Source organism: Camelus ferus, chromosome 10 (genome assembly GCF_009834535.1).
Source record: "Camelus ferus isolate YT-003-E chromosome 10, BCGSAC_Cfer_1.0, whole genome shotgun sequence".
Taxonomy (NCBI): domain Eukaryota; kingdom Metazoa; phylum Chordata; class Mammalia; order Artiodactyla; family Camelidae; genus Camelus; species Camelus ferus.
In genome coordinates, this window is record NC_045705.1 from 70043299 (window position 1) to 70062440 (window position 19142).

Genomic DNA, 19142 nt, shown 5'->3' on the forward strand with positions numbered 1-19142 from the left:
CACCTGGCAGGAAGGGGTGCCCCGGGTGGAGATGTCCCCAGTGCGGGTGCCCAGAGGTGGGGCCTCACCTGTGACCAGGACCCACAGGCACCATCCGCCTTCCAGACTGAACGGGTCCTCCCTGGACCACCACCTGGAGAATGACGCTCTCTCAGACAAGTCGCAGAGGGAGAACACGGAGGAGTCCGACAACGAGGCCCAGGAGCACGGCCGGAAGGCCGAGAGCGGGAGCGACCAGTCGGAGGCGCCGGCCGGCCCGGTGCGCAGAGGGACCACGTACGTGGAGCAGGTCCACGAGGAGCTGGGGGAGGTGAGAGCCCGCCCCACCCGGAGCCCCCGGCGTCCCCCTGCACCCCGGCCCGTGTCCCTGAAGCCACGGAGGCCGCGCCTGGCCACCCCGTCGGGGAGAGCTGGCCACGTCGGCAGCGCCCCAGGGGCTGAGGTGGCCGGGGCTCGGGGAGAGCGGGGCGGGGGCGCGGGGCTCAGGTGGAGGGCCTCAGGAAGGCGGCAGGTGGGCTTCGGTCGTGTCCTGCCGGGGTCCAGGTGAGGCTCTCAGAAGGCTGAGGGGCAGAGATGGAAGCCAGGGACCTGCTGGGGAGGAGCTGTCGTCCAGAGAAAGCTGAGGGTGCCCTGGACCCAGGAGGGATGGAGAACGGAGAAGTGGGGTTCAGGACGCACCCGGAGGTGGGCGGCCAGGACCCAGCCAGACTGGGTGTCGCGTGTGAGAGGGCACTCTGGGAGGGGGCGCTGGCAGCTGGCAGTGGGTCAGGGCGGGTTTGGACATCCAGGAGAGACGCTGCTGTGCAGGAAGCTCTGGGGCTCAGGGGCCTTCTGGACATGAGGACGTGGAGTGCACAGCCCGAGGGGTCCCAGGGCCCAGGCACCCCATCCTCAGAGGCTGAGCACAGACGAGGCTCCACAGAGGACCCCAGGGAGGCCAGGCAGGGAGGGGGGAGGGGAGGTCGCGGGGACAGCGGTGATGAGGGGTTGAGCAAGAGGAGAGAGAGGGCGACCAGTGGGTCAGTAACAGCTGTTTTCAGTGGAGAGGAGGGGGCTAAAGCCAGAGGGAGAGGGTTAAGGGGAGTGTGGGTGGGATGTGGGGGTGCAGGGGGCTCCCAGCTGCAGTTGCCACGGCCACCTCGAAGCTGGCCTGGGAATCAAGGCCAGAGAGCCTCAGCCTCACGGGGGTCAGACATGACCCCTGCCTCCAAGGGCTGCCCCTCCCCAGTGCCCAGGCATGCTGTCCAAGCAAGCGCCACTAGGCCTCGGCCACAGCTGTGCACGCACAGAGAGGCAAGGCGCCTGCGTACGGTGGCTCAGCAGGTGGTGACAGGATCCTGACGCGAGGCTGGCTGCTGGCACCCAGCTCTGCTGCCTCCGTGGAGGCTCAGGGCAAGGGGGTCCGAGCCCAAGCCAGCCACACCCCAGGCCCGAATCCTTGAAGCCATGTACTGTGGGGATCCACAGGGTGGGGAGAGGGTCTCGGTGTTCGCCCGGGAGCTCTGGCTTCCTAGGGGTCGAGGGTCCCTGATGTACAGCCCTGCCTGGGAGTACCTGCCCTGCCAGCCAGTGGTCCCCAGGCACCTGCGTGACCCTTTCTGAGATCATTCTGCCCACGGAGGGTTTGCTGGTTGGTGTGAGGTCGGAGATGGAGCCCCGCTGCCCACTGTCCCCTGCCTCCCTGCCCCCGTCCCCCTGTCCCCTTGCCCCCCATCCACCTGCCCACTTGCCCCCTTCTCTGCCCAAACAAAGCCCACAGCTCTGGGGCTCAGTCCCTCCCTGGCACACATTTGGAGCTACAGGGAGGGTTAGACGTCTCAGGAGAGAGAGGAGGGTGTCCAGGGCTGCCCCCTCTATCCCTGTGGCCCTGGAAAAGGGAAGGCCCCCTTCTAAAGGAGGTGCAGTCCCGAAGCACCTCCGTCACCTGGGAAAGATGAAACGGGCTGGAGGCGGGAGGAGGTCTCCCCGTGAATGTGGCACCTGCTACCATAGCACAGAATCGTGCCAAGTCCGCAGACAGGTTTCAGCAGCCAGGGTGAGGGTTTGCACAGACTGAGCAGAGGGCCCAGGTCAGCCAGGCTGGCAGGGAACGGAGGCAGACACATGGGAGCCGGCCTGGGCCAGCAGGTGAGCCTCCGGGCCTGGGGGACACATGCTGGAAAATGCAGGGGTCAGATGGGGCCTGGGTGGGGGGCCCAGGCCTGGAGGTTACAGCCGACGGGGTGGCGGGTGCAGCCGCCCCACCTCCCATCACGCCTCCTCCAACCAGAGCAGCTGCCACCGTCTGCCCGCCCCTCCCGGCTTCCGTGGGCAGCACAGCTCCCCACCCAGCTCCGGCCGCAGCCTGAGCACAGTCCCTCTGCCCGCAGCTGGGCGCAGCGTCGCAGGTGGAGACGGTGTCGGAGGAGAACAAGAGTCTGATGTGGGTCCTGCTGAAGCAGCTGCGGCCGGGCATGGACCTGTCGCGGGTGGTGCTGCCCACCTTCGTCCTCGAGCCCCGCTCCTTCCTCAACAAGCTCTCCGACTACTACTGCCACGCCGACCTGCTCTCCCGGTGAGCCAGGAGGGGGCGCCCACGCCGCCTGCGCTCGCACGCGGGCACCCAGAGGCCCTGCAGCCTCCCTCTGCCCCTGCCTGCCCCACAGAGGGTTCTGAGGGTCCCCAGGAAACTGTCCCCGCGGGCTCTGCCCCCAAGGGGCCCCATCTCCATGGGAGGAGCTGGTGGAGAGGGAGGGTGGGGGCAGCCCCAGGTCCAATCAGGTCCAGAGCCATCAAAGGTGAGCCCCAGCACCTCTGTGCACCCCAAGTCCTGAGCCCTGGCTTTGGCGCCTTTGAGCTGAACATGGCCAAGGCTGGAAGGTGGGGGCTGCAGGCTCAGGAGCCAGCACAGAGGGAACTGGGTGCCAGAGAGCATCCTGGGCGCTGTCGGGGATGCGGGAGCTGCCCGCCAGCCTCTAGCCAGCAGCGCGCTCTCCGCCCCAGCATTGGAGCTGCCCTGACACTTTCTGGCGGAGAACCCATTCCCCAGGGGGCAGCAGGGGGGGGGCCCCGGATGTTCAGCAAGTGGATGGAGGCTGAAATGGAAGGAGGGAGAGGGCTGGGGAAAGGAGGAGGGCATCCCAGGGACCCCGACCCCAAGTGAGGGCGTTCTCCCCCCAATCTCAGGGCTGCTCTGGAGGAGGACGCCTACAGCCGCATCAAGCACGTGCTGAGGTGGTACCTGTCCGGATTCTACAAGAAGCCCAAGGTGAGACGCACGGGCCGGGGAGAGCGGGCCCAGGGCGAGGTGCGCCCAGCCCGGTCCCCTGGCGCCTGCCCCTGCCCAGAGTCCCGGGCCGTCGCCTGCCCTGCGTGGCCTTGAAGGATCCTGATTGTCCCCACAGTGGCCCCAGGTCCTCAGAGATGAGGGACAGAGCCCCGACTCTCCACCCAGGGACCGCCTGGCCAAGGCCAGGCCCAAGAGTGGTCCCAATCCCTGAAGGGCCCAAGCTGGTCCCCTCTGCACCTCAGAGAAAGAGCTGCCACACAGCAGTGCCAAGAAATGGGCGTTTGACCCTGAACCTCAGGGAACTCTGGGGACCCGTGGGTTTTCATAATCTGCTTTTTGGTTGCACGGCCCCTTTAAGAACCTGAAACCCAGGCCGGATGAGAGCAGGGCTGCTCTGGCGGTAGTGGGGATGTGGGGGCCTGGGGCCTGCAACTCCACCCCCTCCCCAGACCCCAACGGAGCCCGGGGCTCCACGTCTCTACTGCGCAGGGTGGGAAACTAAGGCTTGAGGAGGGGACAGGAAGTCCCCAGAGCCCCACGGCAGGTTGGCAGTGGACCAAGTCTCCTGACTGCCTGGGGCCTTCAGCGTTTGGAGGCAGACCCGGGCTCAGCAGAGGCAGACTCTTGCCCTCGGCAGGACTGGGTGTGCCCACAGCCTCAGTGGCGCTGGGTGCATGGGCTGCTGGGACATAGGCAAGGCTCCCAGGAGGACTTCTCAGAGGAGGCGGCTCCATGTGGAAGGCTGCCCTGAAGGACAGGACAGTGGCTGCTGCAGGGTCAGCTCAGGCATGGGTCTGGGGAGCTTGGGCAGAAGGGAACTGAGGGGCACAGCTCAGGGACACAGCTCAGGACGGTGCAGGTGCGCCTCCAGCGTGTTCTGCACACAGTCATCACTCACAGAGCCCACGGCCTCCAGGGTGAGGCCGGCAGACGCACAAACAGCCACAAGTGATGGAGGTCGGGGGTGGCACGAGGGGTGGCCCGGGGTGTGGGTCTGAGCTGGACCACGTAGAGACCCGGAGACGGGCTCTCCAGTTAAGAAGATTCTTCCCCTGATGAACTTGGGCTGTTTGGGGAGCAGAAGGGTGGCCGATTGACAGTCAGGGCGCAGGCTGGACGATTTGGGATGTAACTTGAAAGGTCATTGGAAGCCACTGGAGGCTCTGAGTGGCTGAGCACTGGCCTCTCCTGAAGTCCAGGGAGAGTGTGACATGGTCAGGGCCTTAAGTGACACTCAGAGCCACGTGGACAGGACACCTCGCAGGCCGTCCCCCCAGAGCAGAGGTGGGAGCCGTTCCCGGAAGCAGAGGGCAAACCAAGCATCCCCCCCAGAGACCCGCTCCCCACGGGTGCCGGGGCTGGGCGCAGGGGCAGCCCCCTTCACTGTCCCTCAGTCCACACCTGTCCATGGGGTCCCTGGCCTCCCAGTTGCTCACGCCAGCCTCTTTGTTCGCTGCCCGCAGGGGATCCGGAAGCCCTACAACCCCATCCTGGGGGAGACCTTCCGCTGCTGCTGGTTCCACCCCCAGACCAACAGCCACACCTTCTACATCGCTGAGCAGGCAAGGACCCCGGCCGCGCCCCGCACCGGGCTGGACGCTGGGCTCTGTGGCGGGCAGGGCCCTGGCAGAGGGCATCTGATCCCAGTGCACGTGTCTGGGTGGCCCCACCTCCGACCGTCGGAAGTGCTCTGGCCTCACTGATGCTGGAAGGGATTCTCCCAGGAGGTGCAGACGCAGCACCGTGGCTGCGACAGCAGAAAGTGTCCCTTAGGGAAGGGGACTATTCACCCCATTTTTCTACGAGCACTCTGGGGTGGTACGGGGATTCCAATCAGCTCCCGGGCCCCAGGACTCAGGCCTGGCTTCCCTGGACATTGGGGATCAGAGCCAGGACTGCCTCCCACCTGCTCCTGGGGCTGGGAGGGATGTGGTGAGGGGGCCGTTCCAGGAGCCGCCTCTCCGCCCGCAGGTGTCCCACCACCCGCCCGTGTCCGCCTTCCATGTCAGCAACAGGAAGGATGGCTTCTGCATCAGCGGCAGCATCACCGCCAAGTCCCGGTTCTACGGTGAGGGGCTCTGGGGCTCTCCCCAGGGTGCCCGGGAAATGGGGGAGGACTGAGCTCCCAGAGTCGGTGCTCACCAAGACCTCCCACGGTGGCCGTGTCCATGTCCCTCCCCCCTCTCCTAGTCAAGGACCATGAGGGGGTAAAGTGCCCAGAACCTGGGGTCAGGCAGAGCCCCCCGAAGCCCGGTCCCCCGGGCCTCCCATCCCTCAGCCGTTTGCAGGGATGCTGTGAGGATAATGAGACAGAATCACACGAGAAGGTACCACCTGAAGCTGGCTGTCCAGTTCTGCACCATGGGCCACACGTGGCTATTTAAATGGATCAAAATGAAACACAAGTGCTCAGCAAGCTCTGAGTACGTCTGTGTGCCCAGCAGTCCACAGAGGCTTGTGGGCTTAACCCACCTCTTCCACCCCGTTCTCCCGTCACCATGGCTGTGACTCTCAGCGCTGAGTGGGCTGTACCCATCTCCAGGGGCATTTAAAATCAGAGCAGGGGCCCTAGTTTGAAAAGGTCTGAAGCCTTCACCCTGAGAATCCCTGCTTTAGTAACTGAAATAAACATTAACTCGTGGCAAGTTAAGTAACTTCTCAGGGTGAGTGACTTGTCTGAACTGGATGGGGCTTTTACAGAATCTGAGGCTCAGAGAGGTTAAGTGACCCACCCACAGTCATACAGCTGGAGGTGCCTGGGACTCGTGCCACCTACTGAGAAGGGAGCGCAGGTCCTGTGACTTTATGGGGTGGGCCCCCAGGTCCCAAGCATCCGTCTCCTTTCACTGGTCCCACTGCCCCGTCTCTGCAGGGAACTCACTGTCGGCTCTGCTGGACGGCAAGGCCACACTCACCTTCCTGAACCGGGCGGAGGACTACACCCTGACCATGCCCTACGCCCACTGCAAAGGTGAGGGCCGCCCGAGGGCAGAGCCCAGGCCGGCTCCGCCAGTGAGAACCCTCTGGTTCTTGTCTGTTTGAAGGTATCTTTATCTCACCCTCCCTCTTCCAGCGCGTTTTAGCTGGTGTGGGGCTCCAGGCAGACGGCTCTCCTCTCTTCTCTGAACGTCTGTGACCACTTTCTGACTTCACTGTGGCTGGTGGTCAGACGGCCGGCCACCTATTTGCTGATCTGCTTTTCCCTATAGCTGCTTTTAAGATTTCCTCTTGTCTTCGGTGTCTTGTAATTGCTAGGATTCGGATTTCTGTTTTATTTTTTAATTAATGGACTTTTTTTTTATTTACTGTGGTTTTATGTTTACAAGAATTTGAGCAGAAATTACAGAGAGTTCTGGTATACCCCCACCCCACCCCCACACACACACACATCCCCCATTAACATCCAGCATCAGTGAGCCAATGTTGACACATTATTATTAACTACAGTCCATAGTGCATTTTGGGGGTTCACTCTTTGTGTTGTTCCTTACATGGATTTGGACAAATGCATAGTATCATGTTTCTACCATTCCGGTATCAGAGTACCGTTACCACCCTAAAATGCTGAATCCACCTGTTCATCCCCCACCCCCACTCCTCCCAGCCCCTGGTAACCCCTCATCTTCTTTTTTTTTTTTAACATTTTTTTAATGAGTAATAGTCATTTTACAATGTTGTGTCAAATTCCAGTGTAGAGCACAATTTTTCAGTTATACATGAACATACGTATATTCATTGTCACATTTTTTTCACTGTGAGCCACCACAAGATCTTGTATGTATTTCCCTGTGCTACACAGTATAATCTTGTTTATCTATTCTGCATTTTAAAATCCCAGTCTGTCCCTTCCCACCCCCCCGCCCCCTTGGCAACTGCAAGTTTGTATTCTATGTCTATGAGTCTGTTTCTGTTTTGTATTTATGTTGTTTTTTTTTTTAGATTCCACATACCGTGATCTCATATGGTATTTTTCTTTCTCTTTCTGGCTTACTTCACTTCGAATGACATTCTCCAGGAACATCCATGTTGCTGCAAATGGCATTATGTTGTCGGCTTTTATGGCTGAATAGTATTCCATCGTATAAATATACCACAGCTTCTTTATCCAGCCATGTGTTGATGGACATTTAGGCTGTCTCGATGTCTTGGCTACTGTAAATAGTGCTGCTATGAACATCGGAGTGCAGATGTCATTTTGAAGTAGGGTTCCTTCTGGATATAAGCCCAGGAGTGGGATTCCTGGGTCATATGGAAAGTCTATTCCTAGTCTTTTGAGGAATCTCTATACTGGTTTCCACAGTGGCTTTCCTTGCTTCCCTCTCCCACTCTTACTGACTTAGATGTCTTCCTCTCAACTTCTTAATGTCTCCATTGTTTTACTTTTTTCGGAATGTCGTAGAGTTGGAATCACAGGGTGTATTTACCTCTTCAAACTGGAATCTTGACTAAGCCGCGTGTATTTTCTTTTATTGAAGTATTGTCAGTGTACGATTTGCTGTTGCATCAATTTCTGGTGGAAAGCATAGTGTTTCAGTCATGTATATACATACATATATTTGTTTTCATATTCTTTTTCATTATAGGTTACTGCAAGATATTGAATGTAGTTCTCTATGCTGTACAGAAAAAAAACTACTATATATAAAATAAACAAGTTCATCTGTTTTATATATAGTAGTTTCTGCAAATCCCTAACTCCCAGTTTATCCATTCCCACCCCTTTTCCCCCCTGGTAACCAGAAGTTTGTTCCCTATGTCTGTGAGTCTGTTTCTGTTTTGTAAATAAGTTCATGTGTGTATTTTTTTTAAGATTCCACATATGAGTGATATCATATGGTATTTTTCTTTCTCTTTCTCGCTTACGTCACTTAGAATGATGATCTCCAGGTCCATCCATGTTGCATAATGGCATTATTTTATTCTTTTTGTGGCTGAGTAGTATTCCATTGTATAAACATACCACATCTTCTTTATCAGTCATCTTTTGATGGACATTTAGGCTGTTTCCATGTCTTGGCTATTGTAAATAGTGCTGCTGTGAACATTGGTGTGCAGATGTCTTTTCAAATTAAGAGTTCCCTCCAGATATGTACCCAGGAGTGGGACTGCTGAATCATAGGGTGAGTCTATTTTTATTTTTTTAAGGAACCTCCATACGATTTTCCACAGTCGCTGCACCAAACTGCATTCCCACCAGCAGTGTAGGAGGGGTTCCTTTTCTCCACAGCCTCTCCAGCATTGATCCCTTGTGGACTTTCAAATGATGGGCATTCTGACCGGATGTGAGGTGATACCTCATTGTAGTTTAACTTCGGATTTCTCTGATAATTAGCGACACTGAGCATTTTTTCATGTGCCGATTGGCCATCTGTATGTCTTCGTTGGAGAATTGCTTGCTTAGGTCTTCTGCCACTTTTTGGATCGGGTTGTTTATTTTTTTGTTATTAAGCTGTATGAGCCATTTGTATATTCTGGAAATTACGCCCTTGTCAGTCACATCATTTGCAGATATTTTCTGCCATTCCATAGGTGGCCTTTCTGTCTTGTTTATGGTTTCCTTTGCCGTGCACAAGCTTGGAAGTTTAACCAGGTCCCGTTTGTTTATTTTTGCTTTTATGTCTGTTGCCTGGGGAGACTGCCCTAGGAGAGCATCACTGAGATGTATGTCAGATGATGTCTTGCCTGTGTTTTCTCCTAGGAGGTTTATGGTGTCTCGTCCTGTGTTTGAGTCTTTAAGTCATTTTGAGTGCATTGTTGTGTGTGGGAGCGAGTATTCTAACTCCACTGCATTACACGCAGCTCCAGCCTTCCCAGCACCACTTGCCGAAGATGCGGTCTTTTCTTCACTGTGTATTCTTGCCTCCTTTGTTGAAGATTAATTGACCGCTAGTGTGTGGATTTATCTCTGGGCTCTCTGTTCTGTGCCACGCAATATGCATTTAAGATTCCTCCATGCCTTTCTGTGGCTTGATAGTTCTGGATTTCTTTTAATATTTTATTTGTATTTGTAAGAGTTTTTGTTGGTTTGAACTTTCTAAGCTGAGATTTCATGGTTTTGATCAAGTATGGCAGTTTTTAAGCTAGTATTTTTTTATGCTGACTCACCCCAATTTTTCCACTTTTCCCCCTAGAACTCCAGTTAGATGTAAGTTAAACCGCCCAGTCTATGCTCTGTGTCTCGTATCTTTTACCTCTTTACATTCGAGATCATTTCTTCAGATCTAACTTCAGCGCTGACTAACCCACTGTTTAACTCATCCACTGAGTTCAGTTTCGATGTTTTGGGGGGTTTTTTTCCCCTAAAAGTTCTACTTGATCCCATTTCAAACCAGACTATTCTTTTATACTTGTATCTTATCCTTGATCATTTTGCGATTCCTTCTGTAAACACAATTGTTTTATATTCTCACTAGTGAATCACGTTTTTTAAATTGAAGTACAGTCAGTTTGCAATGTTGTGTCAGTTTCTGGTGCACAGCAACGTGTTTCAGTCATACAGCAACAGACATATATTCGTTTCCATATTCTTTTTCACCGTAAGTTGCTGCAAGATACTGAATATAGTTCCCTGTGCTCTACAGTATGAACTTGTTTATCTGTTTTATACATATGAGTTAGTATCTAAAAATCTCGAACTCCCAGTTTATCCCTTTCCACCCCCTTCCCCCCAGTAACCATGTTTGTTTTCTATGTCTGTGAGTCTGTTTCTGTTTTATCAATTAATTCATTTGTCCTTTTTTTTTTTTTTAATATTCCATGTATAAGTTATATCATATAGTATTTTTTTTTTCTCTTTTCTGGCTTCAACTTTTTATTACGGAAAACTTCAAATACGTATGAAAGTACATTGAACCCCCAGGTGGCCACAACCCAGCCAGCCCCCAGTCGTGTAACCTTTGTACCACATCACTCACGTTCTGGCTGGAACCCCAGCTGATGCGCATGGTGCCATCGATGGCTGGCGGGAGCCGTCAGGTTGGCTCCTGGGTCCTCTGCATACAGTCCAAGTGGCCTGCCTCCTTCTGGCGTGACCCCAGGAGACACTGACATTTCTAGCTCTGGACGTCAGATCGACCACTTCTCCAGTGAGCCCCAGGTTCCTCCCATCAGAAAACGATACTCAGACACCACAGTCTGGAGACTAGGTCTGTTTCTTAGGAGTAATTTGTTTCTAGGGCTTTCCAGGGAGCTGAAGAGACATCTTTTTTGTTTTTAAGCTTAAAACAGATACACAGCAGACACACAGCCCCCAGAACAACACTAAGCAGGCCCGCAGCCAACAGGGCTGTGGCTGAAGACGGCGTGCGATGTGACTGCTGCGTTTGCTCTGGTTCTAAGCAGATCCCACTGGCATTTGTAAGGTCATCGAATGTTCCCCTGTGGGATCACACCACTATGTGACACTCATTCTGGTCTTTTTTGTTTCATTTCACTTTGGATTTTTAGGAATTGCCTTTTTTTAATTCCGCTTTTTAAAAGAATTATGTAAATGAAACATCCACCTGGTTCCAAAGTCAAAACCACAAACGGAGGTAGCGACAAGTCTAGGGTCTCTCAGACCCCCTCCCCCACTCCTGGGAAAGAATCGGGCCCTGCTCACCCTGCCCCGCACCCTTGGCCTCGTCGGTGTGTCCGGAGCAGCTCGGAGACCCTCCCTCCCTTCTGCAGAGCTGCTCCATCGTGTGCACGGGAGGATTCGGGGGTGTCTCCAGCCTTTTTGCTATTTCAATTAGCTTGTCTTTTTTTTTTTAATTTTTGAAAGATACATTTTGTCCCACATTTCTAAGTGTTTCAGAGTGAGAATGGTTTTCTTCCTTCCTTTCTTTCTTTCTTCCTTTCTTTCTTTCATTAGATTAATCCCTCTATATGACCAGAAATGGAAGATTCATGATTTCCTTCACTAATTAAAAAATGTGTGTATTTGGATCAAAAAAGCCATGCCTGGCCCGCCCTGGGAGTGGCAGGGAGCAGGGAAGTCTCGGCACCCACGTGGGGCAGGAACTACAGAGCCAAGTAATAGACCCTGATGAGTGTCTCCCGGGGAGCCTAGAACAGGGGCTCCCTGGAGGAGGCGACCCAGCAGAGGGTGGGGTGTCTCCTGGACGTAGCAACTCACACGAGCAAAGGCCCTGGTGGCAGAGACGCGGCGCGCCGGTGGGGAGCCAGTCGCTGAGGAGCCAGGCCCAGCCCCGGGCTCGGTCCCCCCGGGGAGACCCTCTCCAACCTGGTGGCCCTGCCCTCAGGAGCACCTGCCCCCACCCCCCCGCTGCCCCTGCCCGCCCTCCTGGGTCTGACACAGGCCTCCGGGCCTCAGTGTTGCTGGGACAGGACTCGGCTGGCGCAAGGGCGGCCCCTGACCCCGGCACTGGTGGTTTCAGGAATCCTCTACGGCACCATGACCTTGCAGCTGGGCGGCAGGGTGACCATCGAGTGTGAGGAGAACCACCTCCGCGCTGAGCTGGAGTTCAAGCTCAAGGTAGCGCTGGACACAGTGCCTCGGCCACCGAGGGCCTTGGGGGTGCGGGGCCGGGCCGGGGAGGGGCGAGGCTTAGGGGGCCCCACCCACCCTCTCTCTGCTCCCAGGATCATTTTCTGAGCAGAGGTGCTAAGGGCACAGCTCTGGGCTTTCCCGTAGCACAGCTGGGCCCAGAGAGGGGAAGCGGCTGCCCGCAGGCCACACAGTGTTGCCAGGACAGGCCCAGGCCCCTTCCCCACCGCAGGGCACGGGACGGCCCCTGCACCCTTGAGCTCAGGCGAGGCCCTGGGCGTGTGTGGCCGCCTCCAGCCTCGGGTTCCATCCCAGCAGGCCTCCCGTGCATTCAGGCCTCGGGGCTCCCACCCCAGCGAGGAAGGGGCCTCTCTTCCTCCCCAGCTCTCCGAGGGGTGCAGGGGCCTGGCCCTCACGCGTCCATCTCGGCTGTGTCCACAGCCTTTCTTTGGGGGCAGCACGAGCATCAACCAGATCTCAGGGAAGATCACATCAGGAGAGGAGGTCCTGGCGCGTCTCATGGGACACTGGGTAAGAGCCACCCTCCAGGCAGGCGTGGGCACCGCGGGCCGCGGCCGGCGCCTCTGACCCGCCCGGCCGTCTGGGGCAGGACAGGGAAGTGTTCATCAAGGAGGAGGGGAGAGGAGGCACCGAGCTCTTCTGGAACCCGAGCGGGGAGGTCCGCGGGCAGCGGCTGAAGCGGCACACGGTCCTGTTCGAGGAACAGACAGAGCTGGAGTCGGAGAGGTGAGGCCGGCACCGTGGGACCTGCTGACCCCCGCCGGGCGTGGCTGGGCGAGCAGCAGCTCTCCAGGTCGGCAGTGCCGCAAGCCCATCCCCTGGAGGTCCCTGGCAGGGAGGATGGACCCTCCCTCGTGGCGGCTGGAGGGAAAGGGAGTGAGGTCCAGGGAAGAGCAGGCTCTGGGTCAGATGACCAGCCACATCACAGGGAGGTCCCTGCTGGTGGGAAGTGTGCATTCAGCATGGGAGAGAACCGTCTCCTGGGAAATGAACAGTGCCCTGGAAGACACAGTCACCCGGAGAGGCAGTGAGCTCCCCGTTGCTGGAGGCAATCGAGTAGGGGGTTGCTCTGAGCCTCCCCTCCAGTGTGGAGGGGACAGGGCTGCCCAGGTACCCCAGCCTAGAGTGGGTGCTCTGCCCACAGGCTCTGGCAGCATGTCACCAGGGCCATCAGCGACGGTGACCAGCACAGGGCCACACAGGAGAAGTTTTCACTGGAGGAGGCGCAGAGGCAGCGGGCCCGAGAGCGCCAGCAGAACCTGGTGCCCTGGACGCCACGGCTGTTCCACCTGGACCCTGCCACCCAGGAGTGGCGCTACCGATACGAGAAGTGAGTGCGGGTGGACAGCAGACCGCCCACCCAGCCTGGCTCTGGGCCTGAGAGGGGAGGGCTGCAGGCGCTCCTGCCCCTCTGGAGGAGCAAGTGATGGGGGGGTCACACAGGAGCTCCCCCTTAGGCCCTGCACATGGGTGCAGGCAGTGGTCGCTCTCCTGTGGGGTCTCCAGCCACTGCTGGGAGGCTGAGGCCTGGGCCAGGATGGGGCCCCCTCACTCCGAGGGCCACTTCCCCTGCCAATGGACACCCTCTGGACCCTCCAGCCACAGGCCCTGGGACCCCCTGAAGGACATTGCCCAGTTTGAGCAAGATGGGGTCCTGCACACCCTGCAGCGGGAGACCATGGCCCACCAGACCACCTTCCTGGGCAGCCCAGGGCCCAGGCACCAGGTCAGCACCATCCCCAGGGCCCCTGCCTGGGGTCCTCCAGGTGTGGTGCCACCACTCCACCTGCCTGGCCCTCCTCCTCTGGGCCCCTCACCCTGTCTCACTCTACATCCTAGGAGGGTCTCCTCTGGCGTCACCCCTTGTCCCTTCCCTGCCCTTCCCTGCCTTGCATGGGGTCAAGACACCTGGGTTTGTGGGACACTCCATTCCTGGGGTGCCCCAATGTTCAGGGCACTGTGCCAGGGCCTGCTGGTCCTAGCCCATCACTCCCCAGAGCCTCCCCATGTGGTGTCCGTAGCACATTACACTTTACAGATGTAAAAACTGAGGTCCTGGGCAGCCCAGGGACGTGCCCAAGTAGGAGGAAGAGGAGCTGGCATTTACTCAGATGCCAGGGGCTCAAAAGAGCAGGCAGGAGGGGCTCCAGGAGGCAGGAGGAAGAAGAGATCTACACAAAAGTGCCTTTTGCGGGAAGCTTGGAGTGACGCCACGTGTGGAACAGCCCCTGCTGCACCAGCTGGGTGCCTGCTGTGCACACAGCCGGGAGGACGGGGCTCGCCCGTGCTCCCCATTCTTGCCCAGTGGCCCCGATTTCCCCAGTAAGTAGGGGCCACAGTATCTCACCAGCCATGTGTCCCGCCCCCTCCCCTTCCCCCACAAGCTGCAGCCCCTCAACTCAGATGCGGGCCAGATGGCCCCAGCCCCCTCCAGCTGGGGTCCACCTGCCACCCCTCTGCATCTCCCTCCCTCTCCTCAGCCTTTCCAGTCATCTTGGGGCCCCCCCACCCTGAGACCTGCCCCTGTGGCAAAATCCACCTGTCCCAACTCTGCCCCACCCCCATCCTGCCTCTGACCCCACCTCCCCATCACTGATACACACCAGGGCCACACCAGAGCATCCAGTCACCAACCCGGGCCCCTCCAAGGACACAGGCCTGCTGTCACGTGGCCACTCCTGTACTCAGGGGACTTGCTAGAGGCTGGCCCAGCCTGGGTGTCCTTCCGTGCTGGGGGAGCCCTAGCTGTCAGGTCACAGAGGGCAGAACCGTCCCCGCCCCCGCCGCCTTCATCTCTGCATGTTTCGGCAACCAACACAGAGGGGCTCAGCCCCCTTTGTTACCCAAGAGGAAACCGAGGCCCGGCAGCGGAGTGACTGCTCCAGTCCGGCTGGGGCCGGGGCAGGCTGGACCTCCTCCGAGCCCCCCACCACCATCAGCATCCTCCTCTTCTACCTGCCTCTTCTAGAGCTGTGTCCGCAAGCCCAGCGGCACCCTCGCGGCTCCCTGAGGGCACAGCTGGAGCGCGGGGCCAGCGAGCATGTGGTGTGTGTGGGTGGGCTCTGGCCACAGCTGCTCCCTCTCTCTCCAGGGGCCTGGCCCAGCCCGGCGACTCCGCAAGGCCAGCGACCAGCCCTCCGGCCACAGCCAGGTCACCGAGAGCAGTGGCTCCACGCCTGAGTCCTGTCCAGAGCTCTCGGACGAGGAGGAGGACGGTGACTTCGTTCCTGGTGAGCCCTCCTGGGGCAGTCTCTCTGCAGGAGGGTGGGGCAGAGAAGCATCCAGTGGAAGCGCCCCACCCCCCATCCCCACCCCGACCCTGACCGTCCTCCCACGGGGCCTCCTGAGCCCGGGGCAGATGAGGGTGTGGGAGGGGGCAGGGCTCCCCAAGTCTGCGCTCAGAGGGCTGGGCAGTGTGAGAGGCAGGGCTATGTGGGGTTCGTCTGTGACTCTGATTCTGCTCCTGCCTCTCTGCCTGTTGCCCTCAAGGGGTGCCTGTCTCACCAACATGGTCCCTGCTGCTGCCATGTCTGCCGCCAGGGTCTGTTAGAGGCCAGCTGGGCCCAGGATTCCCTCCAGAAACATCCCTCGGTGCCACCTCCCTGTGTCATTAGCTGCACAACCCCAGGACCCTGCCTGCCATTTCCCCGGACAATCCCGCTCATCCTCACTACTCCTCCTCCCCTCCTGTGTTCCCTTGTCCCCTGGGTCCCCATCTCAGGCTGCGAGAGCCCGTGCCCTCGGTGCAGGAAGGAGGCAAGGCGGCTGCAGGTGCTGCACGAGGCAATCCTGTCCACCCGGGAGGCCCAGCAGGAGCTACACAGGTGGGCCGGGGCTCCATGTCAGCGCAGGAGAGCCAGACCAGCGGGGGGCAGGCGGTCATCTGGAATGTCACTCGGGCTAGAGCTCCCAGGACTTCCAAGGGTCTGGCTGCTGGGTGTGGACAGGCCGGACCTCCTGGGTTCTGCCCTCTGTGAGGGGGCAGGCAGGGCACGGAGATTTGTTTGAAGGGGCTGAGCTGGTGAGAAGGATGCTGGGCCAGGCATGGGCTTGATGGAGCCCCAGGTGAGCCAGGGCTGGGCTGCCGGTGGTGCTGGTGGTGGCGGGTAAAGCCAGATCTGAGCTGGAAGGGGTGCCGCCGGCAGCGAGTGTCTCTCTGCTGTGTCCACGGCTCTGTGCATAGGAGGTCCAGCTGGGTGAGCAAGAACGCGCTCTGGGATACCGGTGTCCAGAGACGCAGCCATGCTTTCCAGCTCCACCCAAAAGCCAGGTTCCTGGCTCCAGTCCAGGCTGTGGGCTGTCTTGCTGTGAGACCTCGGGCTGTCTGTGCCTCAGTCTCCCCATCTATGAATTGAGGTTGACAGCAGTGACCCTGGGGCAGGAGGAAGATGGAGTAGAGGGCTGAGCCCTGTGCCCGGCACCTGGCCAGCACTTGGCAGCCATTAGCATCTGGGATGCTCAGAGAAGTCTAGACTTGTAGGACTGTGAGGAGGCCAGCTTTCCTGCTCCCTTGACTCACCAAACGCTTGGCACAGAAGGGTCTCACACCTTTTTAGTAACCAGCTCCCTTATGAGGCTGTGTGGCGCCAAGAAAATGGGATACTTGGCACCTTGTAAGCATGGGAGAGGAATGCAGTCTGCGTGGTCAGGGAGGGCTTTCTGGAGGAGGATGCTGGTGGCCAGGAAGGAACTGGAAAAGGGGGAAGCAGGGGTCACTACTGAGAGCAGTGGGCACCACAGGAGGGCCGCTGCTGGGAGAAGGGGCGAGTCGAGGTGAGAGGGCCGAGATGGTGGAGCTGAGCCCGGAGGCCGTGGGAGCTGAGGGGCCAGAGCAGCCGTCCAGCACCACAGGAGGAGGCTTGCTGCAAGCAAGTGGCCAGTAGAACAGCCAGAAGCTTCTGCAGAGGTCCAGACCCACAGTGACCTCAGAGTCCAGGGCAGGAGTATGGGATTCCTGGGGCTGTTTGTAATACAGAGTCTCAGGGGGAGCCCGCTTCAACCACAGACGTTCACCCAGTCCCGGAGGCTGGCATCCGAGGTCCAGGCAGGGCTGGTTCTTCCCAAGGCCTCTCTCCTTGGCGTGGAGACAGCCGTCTTCTCCCCACGTCCTCACGTGGTCATCCCTCTGTGTGTGTCTGTGTCCTAATCTCCTCTTCTTGTAAGGACACCAGTCCTAGGGCATTATGACCCATCCTAGTGACCTCATTTTACCTTAATCACCTCTTTAAATGTCATATCTTCACATATGGTCGCATTTTGGGGGTGATGAGTCAGGATTGCAACATATGACTTTGGGGGACACAGTCAGCCTGTAACAGGGGAGGTGGGAGGGGAGATGTAGGAAGCCCAGCTCCCAAGCCCTGACGCCAGCCCCTGCATGTGTGCCTGGGAAGCCCGGTGCAGCCTCTGTGCCCTGGGGCCCCACCCTTGAATGAGCCACTCACCTGCGTTTGCATCCAGAGGACAGGGATGTGGCGTCCTGTCTGGGCTGGCTGGGGCTGCCCACTTGAATTCCTTGAATGCACCCTGTCATTCTAGGCATCTCTCAGCCATGCTGAGCTCCACCGCACAGGCCAGGCAGGCGCCGGCCCCAGGCCTCCTGCACAGTCCCCGCTCTTGGTTCCTGCTCTGCGTGTTCCTGGCGTGCCAGCTGCTCATTAACTACATCCTCAAATAAGAGCCCTTTGGGGACGGCGTGGGCATCACCTACAGGACTCGGGCCGGCCCCAGCCTCCCTCCCAGCACCTAGCACTTTAAGCCAGCCCCGTGGAGGCAGAGACTTGAGGAGCCCAGCTGCTGTGGCCCATAACGCTGGACAGCAGGCGGGACCTGGGGAGCCGCATGGGGTCCCCCTGGGAAGGGGCTGGCCTTTCCCTCGGGGCCCTCCACCCGGTGCTGGCCTTAATGCCAAAGCCAAATGCCACTGTCCTCATGCGCTGCACTCCCTGGCATCATCACTCCACGTCCGCCACCACTCGCCACGCGGGGTTGAGGGAGGTGGGAGAGGGGGGCCTGCCAGGCTTTGGAGGGCTGCTCCCCAGCAGGGGTGAGTCAGGAGTTTTGAGGAGCAAGCTGGGAGTCCCCAGGGCCCCAGTCCTCCTTAGACCTGAGGCACAGGCCGTCCTTTCCTGTAACCCTGCCTCAGGTGAGCTCCGGGCTGCTCTGGACGGGGCACTGGGGGCTTTGTTCTGCCCTCGTGCTGTTTGGACGGAGCCCAGCATGTGCCCCTGCGGGACCCGCTGCACCTCGCGGGGCCTGGCGTGCCAAGGTGGGGCGGGCGGGCGTGGGCAGGCAGCGGTGCCCACGGCCAGGTGGGACACTTCGCTGAGACTGGTGCACGATCTTCCCCTTCTACACGTTTTTAATAAATGCAATTGCAATATTTTAGGCAGGCTGCAAACAGTGTCTGGCGTCTGGCCTCCATTCCTGTGTCAAATGCCACGTGGGTGCATGTGCGTGTGCGAGCATGTGTCTGTGTGTGCCTGCGTGTGTGTGTGAGCATCTGCACATGTAGATACACACGGAGCCTTAAGCTATGCTGTGGCAGTACCATCTGAGCTGACTGTCTTATTTTCCGGTTTTTGTATCTGTGTTCTTGCCTGCTCCCCCCAGTCTGGGGGCACGTCTATGCTCTACTCCTTGAAATAAATGGACACACATGTTGCATGTTGTCTTTTGGGGGGATTTCTGGAAACCATAGGGGAGGGTGGTCTTTCAAGGGAGAGACTCAACGCCAGCAGTGGTCTGTCTGGGGCTGGAGGGACCCAGGGAGGGGTCCAAGGTCATGAGGATGGAGGGAAGAGGTCCTGGGAGGATGGGGTTGGGTTTGCAGGGAGCAGTTAGAAGCAGGCCACCCTGTGGAGCAGATGCCAGGAGGCTAGATTCGTGTCAACCAGCCAATGAGCCAGCTGAGGAAACAGGAGGGGCACTACCCAGCAGGGGACTCCAAGGCAGCCCTGGTCTCTCCCCTGCAACGATGACCCCCTTCCCCTGATGCCCCCAGCACAGCCCTTCAACTCCACTGTGTCCACCATTCCTGGTACTCACTGCCACCAGGGCCAGCGTGAGTGGACCTGCCTTTGCTGAGACAGCTGAGGATGCTCCTGAAGGAAAGGGTGGGAGCAGCAGACCACAGACCCCACACACCACAGCAAAGGGAGACAGCGGACCAGCCCTAACAGCACGCGAAGGATAAAAGACCCAGGACAGGATGGAGCCAGGACTGGAGCCAAGGAAGGGGCAAGTGGGCACTGCCATTCCAACCGTCATGCCTGCCGTAGGCAGAGGACTCCCAGGGCCCCTCTCCGAGGTCAGTGCCCCAGACTGGCTCTGGAGCCCCACTGCTGGAGAGCGAGTGTCCCGGAG

The 19142-nt window shown here is 58.5% G+C and overlaps 1 protein-coding gene across 11 annotated transcripts in view; it reads left to right on the forward strand.

Moving 5' to 3' along the window:
• Positions 1–18180, forward strand: part of OSBPL5 (oxysterol binding protein like 5) — a 64591-nt gene extending 46411 nt beyond the window's left edge. For 6 of the 11 annotated variants that reach the window (XM_032490112.1, XM_032490111.1, XM_032490113.1 and 3 more), the window contains 14 exons: positions 79–310; positions 2370–2554; positions 3166–3247; positions 4732–4830; positions 5240–5336; positions 6141–6239; positions 11647–11744; positions 12198–12287; positions 12367–12503; positions 12922–13107; positions 13377–13503; positions 14869–15007; positions 15499–15601; positions 17316–18180. In XM_032490112.1, coding sequence (XP_032346003.1) covers positions 79–310; positions 2370–2554; positions 3166–3247; positions 4732–4830; positions 5240–5336; positions 6141–6239; positions 11647–11744; positions 12198–12287; positions 12367–12503; positions 12922–13107; positions 13377–13503; positions 14869–15007; positions 15499–15601; positions 17316–17454 — 1813 coding nt within the window. In that variant the 3' untranslated portion in view covers positions 17455–18180. Of the gene's footprint in view, positions 1–78; positions 311–2369; positions 2555–3165; positions 3248–4731; positions 4831–5239; positions 5337–6140; positions 6240–11646; positions 11745–12197; positions 12288–12366; positions 12504–12921; positions 13108–13376; positions 13504–13815; positions 14100–14868; positions 15008–15266; positions 15479–15498; positions 15602–17315 lie in introns of those variants that run through there. The other 5 variants (XM_032490108.1, XM_032490109.1, XR_004323486.1 and 2 more) reach the window with 4 other exon arrangements.
• The last annotated feature ends 962 nt before the right edge of the window (positions 18181–19142 follow it).